The sequence below is a fragment of the Paramisgurnus dabryanus genome, chromosome 1 (assembly GCF_030506205.2).
Source record: "Paramisgurnus dabryanus chromosome 1, PD_genome_1.1, whole genome shotgun sequence".
NCBI lineage: Eukaryota > Metazoa > Chordata > Actinopteri > Cypriniformes > Cobitidae > Paramisgurnus > Paramisgurnus dabryanus.
Window position 1 is genome coordinate 50,450,652 of NC_133337.1, and position 20,452 is coordinate 50,471,103.

At 37.4% G+C, this 20,452-nt stretch overlaps 1 protein-coding gene across 2 annotated transcripts in view; it reads left to right on the forward strand.

Annotated features, from left to right (window-relative positions):
• nrg3b (neuregulin 3b) overlaps positions 1-20,452 on the forward strand; it is a 216,590-nt gene that overhangs the window by 117,052 nt on the left and 79,086 nt on the right. For both annotated transcript variants that reach the window (XM_065262651.2, XM_065262652.2), the window contains exon 2: positions 9,915-10,047. In XM_065262651.2, the coding sequence (XP_065118723.2) occupies positions 9,915-10,047 (133 nt within the window). The remainder of the gene's footprint in view (positions 1-9,914; positions 10,048-20,452) is intronic.

Here is a 20,452-nt window from a genome sequence, read left to right on the forward strand (position 1 = left end):
TGTGTGACAGATGTCGGTGTGTACTGCCATCATGAGCCATCAGTAAGCAGTTGACAGTAAAGGCATGCGATTTTAAGCACAGATCCCTCCCGCTAACCTTCATTTGTCCATGACAGCAGGCCCCAATGGGTGAGCGTGAATGGTGGGATGCAAGGTGGGTCACATCAAAGGTGGACATGAGCGTGAACCCTTTGGGCAGGTGTCATGACCCGCACAGAGTAAAATCTGTACATAGATAAATCAACTTGTACAGTGATAAACAGTGTTGGGATAAAAATTTACGTAATCAGGCTATTTTTTGCAAGTAACGCATGAGGTAACCTTACACCAGGTAAAACAGGGTGAAAAGTGCACTGTAATATAAAAGTTAAAGTAAATAAATAAAATTAAATAAGTGGATGAGTAAATAATGTGTTCCTTTATATTACATTTATTTAGTGACAAATGCAATTAAAAACCTTTAAATCATAATGTCCATGTTAGTGTAGGGGCAAATATTTTTTATTCAGTGCATTTTTAGAATCCAAAAGCCTTGCATGTGTTATAAGTAGTATGTGTGAAAATTTAAACATTTAGTTTTCATATTTTTATAACATTCTCTATTAAAAAAACGTTAAACCAATGCCTAATTTGTTGGAATCTGAAAAAACATGACAGAGCTATACCTGTTTGAAGTTGACAGTTAATTATGATAAAAATCCAAGCAAATTTGTAAAAAAACAAAATCATAAATGGTATAAAAACAAAATTACTTCATCCAGACCTTACAGGGGACATTTCACAAGAACTTTTTAAGATGTAAAATAAATCTTTGGTGTCCCCAGAGTATGTATATGAAGTTTTACCTCAAAATACCATATAGATAATTTATTATAGCATGTTCAAATTGCCACAATGTAAGTATGAACAAAAATGTGCGTTTTTAATTTTGTGTCCTTTTAAATGCAAATAAGTTGATCTCTGCACTAAATGGCAGTGCCGGTGGTTGGATAATGCAGATTAAAGGGCGGTATTATCCCCTTCTGACATAACAAGGGGTGTCAAATTTCAATGACCTATTTTTCCACATGCTTGCAGAGAATGGTTTACTAAAACTAAGTTACTGGGTTGTTCTTTTTCACATTTTCTAGGTTGATAGAAGCACTAAAGACCCAAATATAGCACTTAAACATGTAAAAATTCAGATTTTCATGATTTGTCCTATGTAAAATCACTGGTAAAACTAATAGTTTTGGCACACATAAAATTAAAAACAATATTGATATATGTTAAACTTTTTTCTTTCTTTTATTGTTTGATTGGCATTGAGACAGATGACTTTAAATCTACTGTAATGCAGATGTAATATAATATAACACATCAGATATTTTCCTCAACAGTTAACCAAACATTCATTTAAGACATAACAAATTATATCTGCATGAATTCTTGTCAAAACAGATATTTTTAAAACTGTAATTCTGTGTAGCTTTGTATATATCGGGGTCGGGCACTCGCGCGTCTGTGTGTATGCGCTTTAGATGTGTCAGTCAGCACGAGGAAGATCGCAATTGAATCATGTCGCTCTTAATAACTCTTTTAACATCAAGCAGGTGCCAAATTTTATCTTTCTTAAAACATTATTTTAACAGCAAGCAAGTCCTGAACTTTATTTTCTCATTCCTGCATGTTTTAAAACTGAAACCAAAATCTCAGAAGTGTAAGTGGATGAATAACCATCTTTTGTGTATAAGTTAAGCATTAAGGCTGTACACCTCTTATAAATTGTACAAAAATATCATTTTAAATCCCCAACGACTATTAAGAGCATTGGGATTGCTAGACGAGGGCTTAATGTTCTTGTTTTTATGAAAACATCCTACTCATTTAGACGGCACGGGTCACATTTACTGTCTAAGGGGGCGTGCACATCAAAGCTTTTACGCCCGTGGCCGGCGCATGTTTTCAATTGTTTCCAATGGAAGCTCGGCGTTTTTCAAATAAGCCTGCAGCTAGCGGTTTTCTCAACGGAGTTGAAAAATATTCAACTTTGTCTGAAAAGCTCCACTCGTCAATGTCAGTTCTCACACGGCCGTCCAATCACAGTGGAGGAGGGGCGGGACATTACCACAGCAACCAACCGGCTCACAGCTGAAGTATCAGAGCTACCAAAGCGCTCAGCTGAAAAACAGCTTGCATTCGACGTCCACCAGGCACTTTTAGACGCGTTTAAAAGTTTTGGTGTGCACGCCCCTTAAGGCTGCGTTTCTATCCAACTATGGGCTAGACCAAGGGTCAAACAAAAATTGTGCATTGCATTAATCGCACGTTAATATATTATAAAATTTGTGTCGTTAAAATGTATTTGCGTTAATGAATTTTGACAGCCATAATTATAATGGAACAGTTTATTAAAACTTTATTTTAATACATTATCCATGAACATAATTTTTTAGATCGATTCCTATCGACACTGGAGGTAAAAATTCCCATCATTCCACACAATAAAGTCAGCTGTGGTTATTGTTGATCTTTAACAACCTCTAGAGGTGAAAATGACATATTATGCTTTTAAAAACGTTGAAATATTGCAGGTAAATAATAATAAATCTGTTGCGCTTCAGTAGACTTTATTTGTATGTATCATATGCAAAAACAATAATATTATTCAAACAATAATAATAAAAAAATAGTAAATTGCATCTTGTTTTTGTTTACAGAGCACAAAAATTAAATAAGAACTTTAAAACACATTTTTTCCCTCAGTACAGAATTAAAAATTCAAATGGTGAGATATTTTGTTAAGTTTATAGTCTTATAAACAACCAGGATCCAATAACTATTTTCCTAACATCTATATTTTCTTATTAGTGAAGAGAAGATACTGTTACCTAATTTATTCTAATATATGAGCATGCATTATTCAAAATATGCAACCTACCACTAGCCATTATAGCTAGGGTTTTACGGTGGTGTTCGCATCTCATAAGCTCTAAACTCTCATCGGTCAGACACAGATTCTCAGAAGAGAGCAGCAGGCCAGTGGGCAGTGGTGCATGATGGGAAAACTAAGCCCGTGGTTCCCAAAAGACCTTCCCGCTCTGTGTGTGTGCAGTGTTTGATGTGCAGCGCGGTAAACAACACAGAAGTGCTCTTCTCATTCTGGTGTCTCTCCAGAGATTAGCTACTGCATAAGCACGCTAATGAGCGGGGTGATTACGGGGAAGGCTTTCAGAAAAACGTTACAAATGTAAATGCGCATGGCCGTCTCTGTGGTGACGTGTGTTTTCACACATGGATGTGCATGGGTTGCCAACAACATGCGTGTTATTAAAAGAGATGCCTTTAGAATATTTAATACGCCTTTCTTTTCATCTCTTGTGTGTTTTAAAGGGCTTGGGATTTGAGGCTGAATGAGAACACTAGGGAATTTTAAATTAGGGATGTAGGAGTGCTAAGATGTCTAAATTGGTTGATTGTTTTCGCTGTTGTACCGCTGCAGCAGTACATACATTACATAATGCATAGGATTGTAATCATGTCGCCCTGGCTATTGGAACAACCGTTTCTTATTTCCAAAGCTACTAAGCACTTATATAAGTTTAAATAAGGTTAATGTTGGAAAAAGTGGCACGCGTACACACCCATATTCATTTTGCTATCACTTTTCAGCTCCATCCTCTACCTCTTAAACCCTCACACAAACGTTTTGCATTTTTAGATTTCATTAAGGCAATATTTACTGTGTTTTTGGAACTGTTTTCTCATGGGGGCAGTTGTCTGGGCCCCACGATCCAGGTGATTCAAGGTTTTACTATCGCTGTGGGGACATTTGGTTTTACCTACCTATTTAAATGAGGACACACCACAGACTGCTGTTGTTATATAAAAAGCTAATTATAATAACAACAGAATAAAGCAACCAATTAAACGAGGATTGCATATTGGGAATGTTTTTTTACAACATTTTACATTTTGATTTTATTTATGAATTCTTTTTCCCTAATGTATAGCTACTGTAAACCCCTCACAGACACAAAAATACGTTTATACCTTGTCACGGTGTTGTTTTGTCCAATTTTCAACCCACGGGGAATTACTGATTCAATTTGGAATTCCATTTCATGGAAGTTATCAAGGGACGTTTCTAAAGAAAAAGCAGCTAATTTTGAAGCAACCAGGATGAATCAAATGTTATGACAAGCCGTTTTGGGAATAACTAGAGGGGGATTTATCACTAAGTAACCAGAAGCTGAGCAATTATCATGTGGTGCATGAGCTGGCCGCCCCTGCAACCTTACCGTCTAATGCGCTGTCCCGCGGTGCAAATTCACTCGCTTCTCGTACAATGGTGCCTACTGGTGAGGTAAACTAACAAATGAATGAATTTCACATTGGGTTTGAACAGTCATCTTCATTCATTTTTGTACTAGTACATCTGCTGGTGTGTAAAACTTTGGTCTTTACACCAAAAGCCCATTGTGGGTAGTGAAAATCATTACTTCCCTGAATACTTCATTAGTCTAGATGGTGGGGGTAGTCGCCCACGTGCTCGGTTTCTGTTCTGTCTCAATAATCTGTCAATAGCAAACAAAGGAATAAAGCGGGGATTGTGAGTGCCGTGCCTCATTGCTGTCTCCGCATGCGTTTACCACCTTTGATTGAATAAACTCGTCAATGATCGCTCCTAAAATGACGCTGATTGCTAATAGCTCTTCTGAATCCCATGGCATCGATTGAAACGTTCATTAATTCATTGAGCTCCTCCGCCAACCTGTCGAAAACATACCCTGTTTACGTATTGCTTTTTTAATACGGTCCCATGCAATTGTTATAGCATGTTTTTGTGCTCCTCGCCTGCGGACGGGCTCAATGTGGCAGGTTTTACGATCGCTGTATTGAGGCTTTAGCGGAGAGAGATCAGGTTCATAAGTAGCCCTGGGTCACACAGTAAACACTGCTGATTGCCCATCGACTGGCCGGTTTGAAGCAGTATACCAGTCGGGTTTGAAACGCCACTTTGAAGAAAAATGAGACTAATAAGCTACCGAATGGAATCCTCAGTTTTAACAACAAAATGTGCAGATCAATGGCTGTTTGATCAATGCCTTTAAGATGATTTATCTGAAGTCATAAAGCCCCAGTTTCTATAGACACTTGACCGAGAGGATATGAAAACACACAGTGTTGCAGTCTGAGATCAGGAATTCTGCAGCGTTATTGTGTTGTTTATGGTGCTAAGCGGTCGCTTTTGGCTTCCGCGTGACTCCTTGTAATGGAGTCATCCATCGCGGCCTTCTCGTGAACGTTTGAAGCGTCTTTGTTCGGTTTTTCTCGTTTTAACAATTCTCCGATCCGTCATCGTCTTCCGCACCAGTGACCAGAGATTTATCCGTCAATACGTGAGAACAACAGATTGATTTGACCTTTCCTGTGTTACTGCAGGTGTCTGATGTTATTTGGGTTGCCACGTTTTGTTTAGTTTTTTCACCCAAACGCGGATGCTGCCGGCAGCTGTTGACTACAGATGCGGCCTTCATCTTACGAAAGTCTGTGCGTTATTTCATCTTGTGGCAGATGCCTGAGAGATTATGGGCTGTATGCGAGTGCATGCGTGAATGCTTTCAATGCATTGTGTTTTCTTCTTATGGACATGGTCGGTGATGGCACGATTGCGTACGTGCGTAGCAGTTTGCTGCAGGCCCTGCTTTTGTATTCAGGAGATGTTCATATGGATGCTGAAGTCAGGCAGACTGGAAAGGGTCAGAGGAACCATATTCATCGGACTAGCTCTGTTCTCATCCAGATTAAAAGGTGCATGCTCTGTTTGCCTGCCTACTATAAACGGCACCCTTCCCGAGAAGTGCTGCGTTTTGAATGTGAATCATTGCTGCTATTTGAGTAGTAAAGGTGCTAATGTAGGCAATTTAATTTGGACCAGCATGTGGATGCATTAAGCTGCGGCTTTGAGTAAGCGTGTTATTTTTTGTTCATAAATTGCTTTAATTTAAAGACATAAAGCAGCCAATACGTAGCAGTCCCATAGAGATAAAGACCACATGGAATCAAAATTTAAGTGTTATGGCATTTAGTTCATGTTTAATATGCTTGTGTACTCCTTAAAGTTTACAACTTTTAGCAGAAATTTGCATTTTTATTTTACGTAAAGATAGGCCAAAAATATAGATGTCTTTATGGACTACATTATTTATATGCAACGTCGGCAACACCAAAGCTCCAAAAGCATCAAAAAGTGTATTAATTAATAAAAAAGCAATCGCATGGCCTTTTACAGCACTTACATTTTTGTAATGTCACGTTTCAGCTCCCATACTTTTCTACTTAATCATTATATGAAGTTGGTAGTCAAGGTTGCACAAAGATTTGTGATCATATGTAGTGGGCCGGTCTGGGCCAAAATGCCAGGGCCAGTTTTTTGTCCCAGTCCAGGCCTGGGTGTGGTGGAGTTACTGACAGTACTGACAATCCAGAGGAGTTGTATGTGAAGAGTTTGGTTCCAAAACGCAATAAATCCATTTTTACTAATTTGGGTAAAAATATGTTTTCTATACCAAGAAAGTGACAAGATGAAAAACACTACTTTCTGTTCCAAACTTTCACATAGCATCTTTAGGTTATAAAAACAGAAAACATTCAAATCCATAATTTGATTTTCAAAAATTTATTTTAAAAACTGATAATGTTTTTCTCAAAATGCTATGAATATATAAATGTGCATTCATCTTTGCCATGTTATATTCATTTTGTTGACTAGTGGTATACACTGATTAAAAAAAATGTACATTAATGGCATTAATCAAAACACTAACTTTGTCATATTAAGAACACTGCTGTTATACTTTGGACGTCATCGCTGAACTTTTTTGACAGTGATCAGATGTCAAATGTTTTGGTCCTGCTCGATTTTCATTGCCTCGAGTAAAATAATGTAAAGTTTTTCATAAGACCCCCTGGGGTCAATGTGTTAGCTTGACAGAAGCTTGATGCTGTCGGGAGAACAAGCCACAGACGTAATTTTTCAGTCTCCCAAGTGCCTCACGTAAATTGTTAGATTTTGATGGCTTACGTTTCTTTTCTGTCACACAAAAGCACCACAAGTTTATCAAGGCCATCAAAGTATTATTTCGTTTTTGTTTGTTTGTTGATCACAAAGTACAAAGTAGATGAGGAAAAATAGAATTCTGTGTGTATTCAAAGAGCGGTCATTGTTGTTGACAGTGTGTGAAATGGTGCGCTGTGATTGGTTAAGCGGATTTATTGCATTCTGCAGAAAAGGAGGAGTGGTGTTTATCGTGTTTTGGAAAAAAAGAGAGAAAAGATGACAGAATAAACCGGCAGACATTGGATTTGGCGTTATCGCGTTTTGGAACCAAACTCTTCAAGTAATGGTATCATACATTAGCAAATATGTCAATTTCACTTCTAGGATTTTACAACATGATACTTTTGATCAAGGAGTTAAAAGCAAAACTATCTCTGTCTTTACTGCCCTACAAAGGCTAAGTGCAGTAACTACGCAAACACTGAAAATGAGAAAAATGCCCTTAAAGTTTTTTACACCAGCCAGTCAAACATGTTACTGCAATTTAGACACATATGTTTCTCTGAAATGGGACAACATTGAACCAGGAGACTTTGTCACAAGACAGCAGATCTCACAATGCTCATTTCAACCCTTAACTCAATTTTGACCAAATGCATAGTTACTGCACTTTGGCTTTTTAGGGCAGTATAGGTATCAATATATGATATTCTAAGTAATCGAATACGCCTTATTTAGCCTAGACCCAAACGAGGCTGTGAGGGATTGATGTCCAAATCGTGCGCTTTAAACTTATTTTTATACCGGGATGCTGGTCGTTCAGCCATCAAAACATAGAAATTACATCATCTATAAATTTCCACAGGACAAAAAAACCTCAGAAATTTTGGATTGGGACATATGAGCTAATTTTGAGAAAAGAGCAGTGCAATGTGTACATAAAATCTGATTTGTAATTAGCATGTTGGCTAATCACTAAATTCTAATGTTGTAAGCATGCTAACTTTTCTTTAAAACACTTATATAGTCCTATAATGAAGTACATAATTCAAATTCGTACAGTTTACAAAAAAACGCACGACATGAATACTTTACAAACTTTTCTCCTGTAAATATTTTAAGCATGTTGACTGTAATCAACAGAAGCAGGATTCATTTATAACTAAATATCATTTGTGCAAAAATATACATAAACTCTAAAAACAAACGGTGCTCTAAATAGCACTAAAATTGGTTCTTGTCTCGTTATCATAGAGGAACCATTTTTAGTGCTATATAGCACCTATGAAGCACACTGTAACAAAATTGCTGTAACTATGCAACTGGTTGCCAGTAACTTACTGTAGAATATAAAGACTGAAAATGTTTCATGTTCATTTAACTGTGAACAAACTGTTGCCAGTAAATAACATATATGTAAAAACTACAGTAAGTTACTGGCAGCTAGTTGCCAGTAATACCCGGCAATACTATAATTTCTACAGAATTTTTACAGTGCACATATGAAGAACCATACAGGGGTCATATAGCACCACATATGGTTCTACATAGCACAATGTGGTTCTACACCGGTGCTACACGGGTGCTTCATCAGTGCTATATGGTACTTAAAACGGTTCCTCCATGATTACGAGCCAAGAACCACTTTTAGTGCTATTTAGCACTGTTTGTTTTTAGAGAGTAGTTGTTGCCATAAAATACTGTATTGTTGCACTATAATGGTGTTTTAAAGAAAAGTAGGGTGGCCATTCGTGCCAGTTCCTCAGGACACGTCCCGAACATGTTTTCGGGTTCGTTCTCCAGAAGTCGCGTTGCTCGACCGCATATAGGTCATCGAGGTTCTCACATTTCAGTTAAAATACATTAGAAAATTAAGATTTATTTATTTTAAGAAATACAATCATTGTAGTTTCATTCTTACCTTGAAATGTAACGGTTGCTTTTTTTAAATTAAACCCGAAATATTAAACCTTGATGACGTGTGCGGTCAACCAACGCGACTTCCGGAGAACGAACCCGAAAACATGTTCGGGAGATATGCGGCGGAACTGGAACGAATGGCCACCCTAAAGAAAAATAAACATGCTTACAACATGAGAAATTAGCGATTAGCTAACATGCTAATATCCAAAACAGATAATATGTACACAATGCACTATTCTCATCTCAAAAAGGGTCACATGTCCCTTCTAATTTCAACAATCCACATTTTCTGAGGTTCTTTGTCCCGTAATATTGTAATAATGTATTTTCTGTGTTTTGTTGGCTTAATGACCAGCATCCTGTTACAAAATAATAGGTTTAAAGCGCACGCTCTGGACGTCCAGCCCTCACAGCCTTGGTTTGGGATCAACATGGCGGCGTACTGAATAAGGAATAATTTTGTATCCCTTGTTGCGAGGTTTAGTCACAGGCTCTTAATACTTATGTTGGTTAAATATTTGCAAAACCCACACAAAGACATAAAGGGTGAGCAATAGCAATGATAAGATATGAGGTTTCCACTAAACAGTGCCGATATGTGTGCATAATTTGTGTAGAAACCGTTTCTCATTACATTAGGTTTATTGACTCTGCATGTATCATAAAATTTTTCCTCCTTTATATATGCATTCTAGATAGAGTAGTCTGTACAGGATCTCATTACTAATCAATTGAGTCATTATGATACCATCACACTTGAACGTGTTATCTGATTAGCATCAATAATGTAATATAGAGAAATAACACCGCAATGGACATTATGGAAATAGATGGATTATTACAGTGTGATTCATTTGATTAATCTTGTTTAATCTTGATTAATCTCTTTCTGTTTCTCTCTCTTCCCCCTCATTTTCTCGCTCCCCTCCCGTGTCTCTTTCACACGCAGTTGCCCCCACAACCTCCACCGTACGCTCCGAATTCTTCAAGCCCTGCCAAGACAGTCAGGAGATGGCCTTCTGCCTGAATGAGGGAGAGTGCTTCATCATCGAAACAGTGGCAGGCGTGCACAGACATTGCAGGTACGTCTATGTGTGAATGTGTGTCAGATGCTAAGCAAAAATGGGTGTTGTTCCACAAAACCACAATGAAATTCTGAGATTCTCAATTGTCTTTGTTTCTTTTGCCCGGATACCCAATGGACACTTGTTAGAAGTTACGTAGCATTTCAAGAACAGATATTTAGTAGAACTTTTGCTTGCACGACACTGCTTGATTATTAGTTTCAACCCTAAATTTATCTTGGAAGAGCAATGTTGAAATGAGATACATTGTAAAATCATGCAGTATATTAAAGCATATAAATTCATGGCTGTGCATTATGGTAAATTTACCATGGGTAGGGGTCTTTCTTAAGCACGAAACCCCCCACTTGCATGACATCTCGTGGCTTATTGCTTGATTTAGTTAATCCACTGGCATATGCAGGGAAACAAAGACTGCTGTGAATGTCTACACTGGATTGCATGAACGTATGTCAAAAGTCACTAACATACCAAGAGATAATGAAAGATGTTGGAGCGAGTCGTGCCAAACAACGTTGTCTATTTTAAAAGATGTTGGCATGGGCATTGGTCATTTGAAAAGACAACATTTTAAGGGTATAATTAGAATGCTTTTATGCCATGTTTGGCGTGTCTAAATACCTTAAGCTGGAGAATTTGATACATGCGACTCTTTCAGACATGATGAGGATTTTTTGGAGGTGCTGATTTAGGGAAGTGTTATGCAGGGGATAAAAGAATCTGTCATTAATTAACGTACTGTCTGATGCGTAAAAAATCCAAAGCTGCTTGGGATTCATCTGGAGTTTCTCGGGGAAAGAGCTGTAAATCTATTGTGTTCAGGCTACGGGCTGTGATGGAGAACCTGCAGATTGATAAAGAGGTATCTGTCTTTTTTCTAACAGAGGTTTTGTTTACATCTCCCCAAGCCCCTTTTTATTCTGACAGGCCTGCCCACTCCTCCTCATCACTCAGATGTAATAATGCTTTTTAAGTGTTTTTAAAATAACCAGTGGTACCTCAGGCAAAGGGGCTTAACATGGGCTAATGTGCAGTACAGCTCAGCAGCCGGTAAATGCAATCAGGAGATTTTACCTTGATTATTACAGTTATTTCTCTTGCTCATTTTCTCTCTTTAATTCCCTTTTTTCCACTTGGCCTCTTATCAATCACACTAATGGGATTGTTGTTCACAATCATTGCCATGGTAACAGATATGTCCTGTTTATTAGATGCACAAGGGTAGTATACTGTAGGACTGTGTTCGAGTGCTGTAGTAATATAACCTAGTTCTCATTTAATGTTCAAAGCATAGAGAGGGTGCCGCCAATATCAACTGCTGTGCACAATAGGGAATTGTTTTCCATCACCCTTATTGCCTTTATTAAGAGAGAATGGAGGCAATTTGACAGCTCGGTTTCCAGTAATATTAGGTGCCTGTGTTCATTATGCAGTATGTACATTGATATTATATTATATTATAGCTGTTAATTAAAAAATTCATTTTTAAGGCATGCTATGTTTATTTTTATACATTCAGGCAGAACAGAGAGAACTGAGGTGTTATGATCTATAAACCGAATGTATATTACGATACTGTAAGAAAAATCACACTTTTCCGAAGACGAACAATAAAAATATATAGAGTATTAAGGGATGTGACTTGAGAAAATGAATCATATAAGTCATGACGTTATCCTCTAGTAAAAGTTTTTTATCAACCTCTCTCGCTCTCTCTCTCTCTTGGTGGACCGGTCTGTAATTATATTGTCAGAGAGCTGTCAGACGTGAGCAGACGGTGTTAATCCAGAACGCTGTCTCCTCACTCTCTCTCTGGCCTAAGGGAGGTGCTCACACCCTCTCCGATGCCCAAAAAGTATCTTTCAACTTCTGATGAACAGTATTTATGCCAGTGGGTATAGAAAGCCTTAGCTATGCAGAAATCAAACCCGCATGCAACAGTAATGCTATAATAGTAATACTAATTAAGGTGTGCGTAAATAAATTCACTAATCTGCTATCATGAATACAAACTCAATTCCCTAAATGGCAGCTGTGGGAATTAAATCCCCACCTTATTTGATGAAAGCATTATTATATATTTGTGTGTGATGTAATATAAAGAAGATAAATCCTCTAGCGCAGAGCTTTACGTTAACACACTGTGACAAAAGATTTGTTGATTCAACTTAAAAAAGTAAGTTACCTGTTTGCTTAAAAATTTTGAGTTCTTATTTTGAACTTATATACAAATAAAAGTTAAAGAGCACCTATTTCATTGCTTAAAATTTGTTTGTGTATTTTGTATAATACAATGTGTTTGCGTGGTTTTCCAGATTTCACTCTCTTCCTGAAACGCACGCATTTTAAAAGCTCTTTGTCCCTGATTGGCCAGCTAATACCTCTGACGTCAGCCGGAAATGTGTCCTTACAATGTTTGAAAGATTCGCTCACGGTGCAATGCCGACAGGAGTTTATTTACAGGCTTTGAGTCCAAGCGGGAGGAATTATGATAATGTCCGTCTTGTCTGCATCACCAATCCCAGGAAGTAAACTGTTGCCTACAATCTGTGTGTTTGTTGTAGTCCAAGAAAAGAGATTTACATTGGAGACATGTACTAATACACACTTATGCAGGGTTTACAACAGACACGGCAAACGTGAGTGATTTACATGTTAAGTCAATGCAAAGATGCGATAAGGCATCCTGCGGCACGAATGGCGTGGAACGTGCGCCCAATCAGGACATTGCTGTAGGAGTGACGTTATTACAGGAAGCAAGCGGATTGGCAGAGTCTCAGAAGCCCCTCCCATGACACGAATTTCCACGTAATTTTCTCGAATGACTAATTTCACACGCAAATGAACTCAAATGTTCAAGCGTCCAACTACTTGCGAATAGTGCACTTTGCCGCCTCTACCGCGGCTGGTGGGAATGCACCATTACACACCAAAGGAAATGTAATATCGTGAATCAGACAATAGTGCTGGAATCAAACTGATATATTAGAAAGCTAATAATGCACTGTAAGTCGCTTAAGATAAAAAGCATCTGGCAATATGCAAGTGTATCATCATGATTTGAAGGATGGTTTTTTAAAAAATATCATAACAAACAGTTTTGGAGATTTTAGTCTTTCGTCAAGTAGACAGAAGCTGTACTTGTATGTCTGTTGCTTAAATAATAAACTGATTGTTGACAGAGATGAGAACATATTTAATTTGACATAAATAAAAACAAGGCTTTAAGGGGATAGATACAATGTGTTAAATACTTTTTATTGTCTTATAGGTCCTATGTCGCATCTTATATTCATAACCAGTTTTTATTTTACAGGGTTTCCCCCTCTGGGTTTTTTCAAATAGACACATTTCTAAGTCTGCAAAACATTGACCGTGGCACAGGCCATTAAGTAAACTGTATGTCTAACCTTAAAAACAGCCTTGTTTTCATAAGTATAAAATTAAATATGGCGTCTACCGTGGCTGGAGTACATAGCTGCCCAAAGGCTGTTGCCATTTGGCCGCCAAGTAAAATGATTTGCCTTAAAGGGATCTTGACAAAACATAGCGTAATGCAAAGTGACAATGAAAGGCAAGTTTATGAGTATGGTGTAAAATACGGATTTGTCGAGATAATGGAACAGATCACACGAAACAAATTCTGTTGGCTCGCGAACAGCATGTCAGGTTGCAGAAACTCTGGAGGCTAAATCCGAATGCAGACAGCACGCCTGCTGGTCCTGTCCTTCCCGTTTGGCTGCTCAGCTGGTATAAGGAACGAACATCTGTGAATGTTTCATTCTGGGTGTTTAAGGGGATTACAGAGTGGACTGGCAGTTCAGCGCCGTCTAATTGATGCATGCATGTTTAAACACAGACACGTGTCTCTGCCTATTCGGATAAAGGGGCTTTGGCGTGTCAAGAATTTCGCACCGCGGATTTAAGTGGTGGTCAGGTGATTTGATATCTCTCTGAGGGGAATCTAAACTGCATTGTGCATTGGGTTTTAGCACAAAAACCTGTGTCTTATTAACTAACCAATCAGATTCTGTTTATCCAGGAGCTGAATATAGAAAAAATGCGCTGCATATTTAGTATTTGAGTTAACTCATTGTCATCATTTTAAGTGCAAACACAACTATGCAGATTAGGCTCATTATAAATTGTGCCTTATTCACAAAACTCACTTCAATTTATTTGTGTGCCGCAGTTAACACTACTCTGTTACCACCCATGAAAGCAGGCAGTAATTGGAATTTCATCTAAAAAAAGATTTGATTTATGCTATGTACATTTTTAATCAATGATGGAAGGAGTTGTTCATCAAATCATGACATAATATTGAGTTTTTATTGCAGGCTTGGTAAAATCTGATTTTAGTTTTTGACATTGAGATCTTTTCTGTCAATCCAGTGTAGTCATTTATGTTTCTTTTTCTCTAATATATTTTACATGAAACAATTTAAATCAGAGGTCTTCCGGCCAAGAACCCTTAATGGATAGAGAGGAGGAGCTGTGTTGGTTATTATTTATAACACATACTTTGTTATGATGGTTACGTTGCAAAGAAAATAAAATAATAATTTTTGGCATACTACATAAAATGTGTAATGTAACTAAATAGAATTTATTTTGGGATAATTATGCTCTTTATTTTAATGCTGCGTTTACACCAACTGCGTTTCAGGCGTCAAAATCGCGTCTACCGCGCCTAGTTTGCAGCTTGAACAGTTTGAATGCATTCGCGCTTCTTGAGCGAAGTAGACACGCGGAAAAAGCAAGCATTTGACGCGCGTTAGAAGCCAAATCTGCTTCTTGTGGGAGGGGCAAGTGCTATGCGGTTGTCTGTTTGCAGGATGGCTGATGTTGATTGTGCATTTATCGAGAGAGTAACCGGTTTGTATTTAGTCACGTTACTATAGGAGGAAAATAAACGGGTCGATAATTGTCACGTGACTCAAAAGTGAAATGTGTATTTACAACTTACACTCTTCCAAGCTAGGTCCTTTTTATTCCTGTCTCTATAGAAATAAGAACTTGTGTCGTATAGCTCTGGGTGACTGCTCACGGACAACGTCAAGCCTTCATGCTGAATGAGTGACTCAGCAAGCAGGCTCCTGATTGGCTAACGCGGCACGAAAATCCGTCAAAGTTCAAATTTTTCAACTCGGGTGTCAGCCGCAAATTCGCGTCAAACGCAAAATGCACAAAAAGCACTATTCGCACGTACCACGTCATACGCTCAATTCGCGCAAACTAGATGCGCAAATTAGGCAAACGCATCTTACGTACCACGCTAAATGCCTCATCCGCGCCGCGGGACCTCCAGACCGCGTCAACGCGTCTTTACATTGACTTAACAATGAAATCACTCGCGCTTGCCGCCTCTACCGCGTTTGGTGTAAATGCAGCATTAGTGTTACATTTTTATTTTTAGACTATTAATGCATTTTTGTTTAAATTGCATCTATGGTCCGATTCACGACTTTACATTTCCTTTGGTGTGTAAGTGTGCATTAGTACACCCCAAAGTAAACGATGATGCAATTTATCATTTCCAATGTAAATCTCTTTTCTTGGACTACAACAAACACATGAATTGTAGGCAACAGTTTACTTCCTGGGCCTGTTGACGTAAACAAGACCGACATTATCATAATTTCTCCCGCTTTGACTCACAGCCTGTAAATGAACTCCTGTTAGCATTGCATTGTGACCGAATCTTTTAAACATGGTAAGGTGCGTCACTTTTCTGGCTGACGTCAGAGATATTCAGGCCAACCAACGTACAGATTAGCTGGCCAATCAGGGACACAGAGTTTTTCAAATTGATGAGTTTTGTACAAAATCAATGCATTTCAGGAAGAAAGTGAAATCTGGGCTACAAAAATGTACGGCATGTGGAAATAAATGTTTTTTTAAGCATAAACCACGCTAACACATTGTATTATACCAAATACACAAAATAATGTTGTTTTTTAGCAATGAAATAAGTGCACTTTAATGCCTAATTTCAATATTAGGAGGACCCCAATTAGTACCCTCCTGGACCCCCATTAAAGACCCATGATTTAGATTTTGTAATGTCATCTGAACCGGCCTTAAAACAATGCATGCAATCAAATCTTTCCAGATTTCTTTTTATGCATCTGGCAACTTACAGTGCATCTGGAGTAAACATTTTATAGTCCATGCATTCTTTTGGATCGAACCTACAGTATGACCCTGGTGTTGCTATCATCAAGCTCTCCCAGTAGAGCTACAAAAAATATGCATTGGTGCAATTCATTCTTAGTAATTTAACCCCGAAATACCAGATATAGAAGCAAGGACAAATACAGAGAGAATGAAAACGAGAGAGAGAGGCAGCAATATCATAAAAGACAGAGGAAGAGGGTCGTGAAATGCCACCCACATAAAGAAACCTCATCTTATTGTGTTTTATGTTGGGTTAAACCATACTTTAAATATCTCTTCTTTTTATTGGCATTTTTATTTATTTGTTGTCTGTTTTACTGTTGCCATAGTTGTTATTGTATAGTGGCCATCACGGCAGATGGAGGGCTCTCTGGATTGAATTTGATTTAAATGGAGAGGATTGAGAAAGCGAGTGATGGAAAGAGACATCAGGGGGAGCAAGGAGAGCCTGCTTTTTCTCCCCCGAGTGACACGAGATGTCAGCGAGAAAGCTTGACGTAGTTAATCATTCTAAGTGCACTAACAATGAGAGTAAAGACAAATAAACATTTGATAATCGCATCAGGTGGGCGCAGTCGAGCAGACCTTTAAGAGCCCTGGGTGATGGAGGTCAGCCTTTATGTTGCAGAATGCAGAGCTTTCAGCACAGCGGCCTCTCAAGATCATCCAAGGACACTTCCATCACCTCTACAAGTATTTTACAATGTGTAATAAAGCAGAATTCAGTGCAGTGCTTTATCCATCGGTGGGCAGTAAAGAAGACACCGTCTTATAAGGCAAAATCTGATTCACTGTGCACAAATGGTTGAACTGGGAGTTTTAGCCCTGGCTATCACAATATTATATATATCAGGTACAACTTCATAGACAAATGCAATATAGCATTTTTATTTTATAGCAGTGTTTTATTGCTTTAATTAAATTAGGTACAGTTTTTCTTGAGAAATGTACAACAGGTGTGCCAGATGCATTCTGGGTAAGGAACTTTTACCTTTCACTAGGCTTGTTTTGAGGGAGACTTTTATTTTGTAAACCTCACCTGAACATTGATATAACATTCATAAATGTATATTTTACTAATGAAAGGAGTTAGGAATTCTTTTTTTGTCAAAACAGATACCTACACTATAAAAAATGGCTCAACTTATGCTCAACTTTTAGTTACCTGGTTGCCTTAAATTTTAAGTTAATTCAACATAAAAATATTCGTTAACATGACAATTTTTATTTGAGTTGAATTAACTCAACATTTTAAGACAACCAGGTAACTTACTTTTTTTAAGTTGAACCAACAAATCCTTTTTTACAGTGTACATGAATAGTCCATGATAACTGTAGTTTTTATCCCATATATTTAATATTATTATGCAGAATCACACTTGTATTGTCACCTCAGGGGGGTAGGGTGATGGACTGATGTCCATGGTTAAATTCTGATTGGTTAAACTGATGGTGTTACAACACTCCCTGGTCTCCCTTACTGTGTGCTGCATTAAAATAATGTAATGAATAATAATGCTTAATGTCTATGTATAATCTCTGTTAATGTCTGAATAATTATTCAGCATTAGCAAAAAGAATATTGTTGTAAATACTAAAACTGAATATAAAACCAAGACATTTCATGCTGCATAAAACTGCACGCCATAGTGAAACAGACACAATATAAAAAAGAAAAAATAAGCTAATTTGATATTTCTAAAAACAGTTTACAACGAGGTAGCTACGGTATGCATACTAAGACCAGTTCATTAATTCAATTCATTAATTGTTTGGGCACTTGTTTTATGCCTCAGTGGATGTTTGCTTGTGACTCAAAAGCTTGACTGATGCATGTTGACATAATCATTGTTAAATGTAATTAATGCAATTCAATGAGTCAATGGCATTGTATCATCATCTCACTGACTTTCATAATTGGTGAAAAACGCGACTAAAGCAACGTGACGGGAACTTTGAGACACACACACACACAAACAACTCCAAGAAGCATTTCTTGTATACAAAGTTGCAGAAACAAATATCCAAACTCTGGTTTAATTCCAGAGGTTTAGAAAGCTTTAACTCATCTAATTGTTCTTCTAATCACACATTCGTAATAGAGCCTGAGATTATGCGTGTGTGTGTGAGAGAGAGAGAGGCAGGGAAGATAGAGAGGGATGCAAAATACTTTTTGACAAGGCGTCCCTTTCAAGTTTGAAGGTTTGATGTGCTAATTACATGCAAATATATGCAAACGAGCCCGCTTGGTTCCCAAACCCTGGCAGAATGTGTGAGGCAGAATTGCAGTCTGAGGAGCGAAGCGTGTTGGCTATAAATAATCAAACTAAAGAGGAAGTTTTGGTTTCACATTAGCTTATATTAGCTAATGTGAATTTGTGAATTTGAAGTTAATTTTTAGGTACAAGCATAGACATTGAAGACATAACTAGACCGCGCGTTGGCTGCTGGATCGTGGGACAATGGCGCTGCTATTAGTGGTGGCAACTCATGTTAATCTCATAGCAACTGGAGTTAAAAATGTAGACTGTCATTCTTTAATTTGGATTTGCTGATTTTGTTAAAAGTACAAGAATACGATTGGGTGATTCTCACAAAATCCAGATTAAGAAGGTTTCCAACATCAGTATTTTTAAAAAGCCATTGAAGCCAATTTTTTTGCACATATAAGATTAAGGTCTGAACTTACTATAACCATTATTTTTATAGGATTTAAAAATATATATCTATAAATTCTATATAAAAATTTTTTGATTATCATTATCAAAAATTATCATGATATTACATTAAATACAAACTCATGTTTCGGTAATGAGAACTAAAAAGTTGTCTAGGTACTATGACAAACAAAATTTTAACTTTTACCTGGAGAGAAAAAATAAAAACTGCTTACCTGGTAGCCATCTTGAGTGTCACAGTCAATTATGTCCCTTCCAACATTTTTTAGTTTTTTGGAAATGTTAGTTCCTTGAGGGCTTAAACAATGATTGAAAATCGGAGGATGAGAAAATTGGTCTTGGACACATTTATATTCCTTATTATTGTCTCTACATTTACCAATGATCACCATATGCCACATGTTTCTTTACTGTAAATGTTTATAGTATAACAAGGACTGCAGCTTTTAATTTTTTTTTATTTTTTTATTATAAATATTTCCATATCAAAGAACCCAAATCCAGGCATGGACACGTTGCGGTAATGAAAATTTTCCTCTTAAATGTGGAAAAAACTACAAAATTTGTTTGTATGATGTAATTTGAAATCATGTGCAAAATAGTACATGAAGAAATGTTTGTATACAGTATGCTTCTTATTTTGATACCCTTACTTTGCATTTACCTTTTTTATCAAAATGTTTCAATTCGCGAGAATCACCAGATTATGTTAAAATAATAGTTTTCTACGTCTTCAAATTTTAACATTTATGTACTCCAAACAGATCAAAAATCTTTGGAATTGGTTGGGAAGTGTAAAAGTTGTTGTGTTTTATAGCTCCCGCATTTACTCAAATTTGTTTACACGCAACTCTTACCACCGCTAATATAGGAGCTGACCCATCCCAGCAGATGACCAATTCGGCCAATAGTGGTCTTGTTATTTCTTATATGTCTATGGGTACAAAGTCAAACAAGAGCTCTTTTTCTATGGTTCTCAATGTGTTAGCCTGTTGCACTGCCTGTTCCGGCCACCCGGTAGAGGTCTGCGCAGATCTACTTATTTAATCCTGCTCCCACTTCTAATTCATTGTGTGTACTATGTAATGATTTTCTGCTTGTACTGACTCTTTCGCAGGCCCGACCGATGCTGCTAACTTCTGATCTAGTTTCCAGAATGCCACATGTAATTGTTTTTCTAGTGAAAGTGAGACTGAATGGGAAAATAAATGAAGGTACAATAATAACAGAGGAGCTCAGATGCAAAAGCCTCTAAATGGCCACTGTTAAAAATGAGATAATGATATTACTGAATGCTCACGACACGTATTATATGTTCATCAAATCAGCTTAATCCCAGCCTCAGGCCATTGAGAAATACTGCTTTGTTTGCAGAATCTTTAAGAGTCTGACTAAAAAATGCCCATTTGCAAGAAATCATGTCAGATGCAGAGGGTTTTGCTTCTTAATTATATTTATTAAGTTTTTATTCCTGACATACAGTATTATTTAACTGTCATCATGGAATAAAACCATATCTCTTTAAATTAAATATGATCTTACAC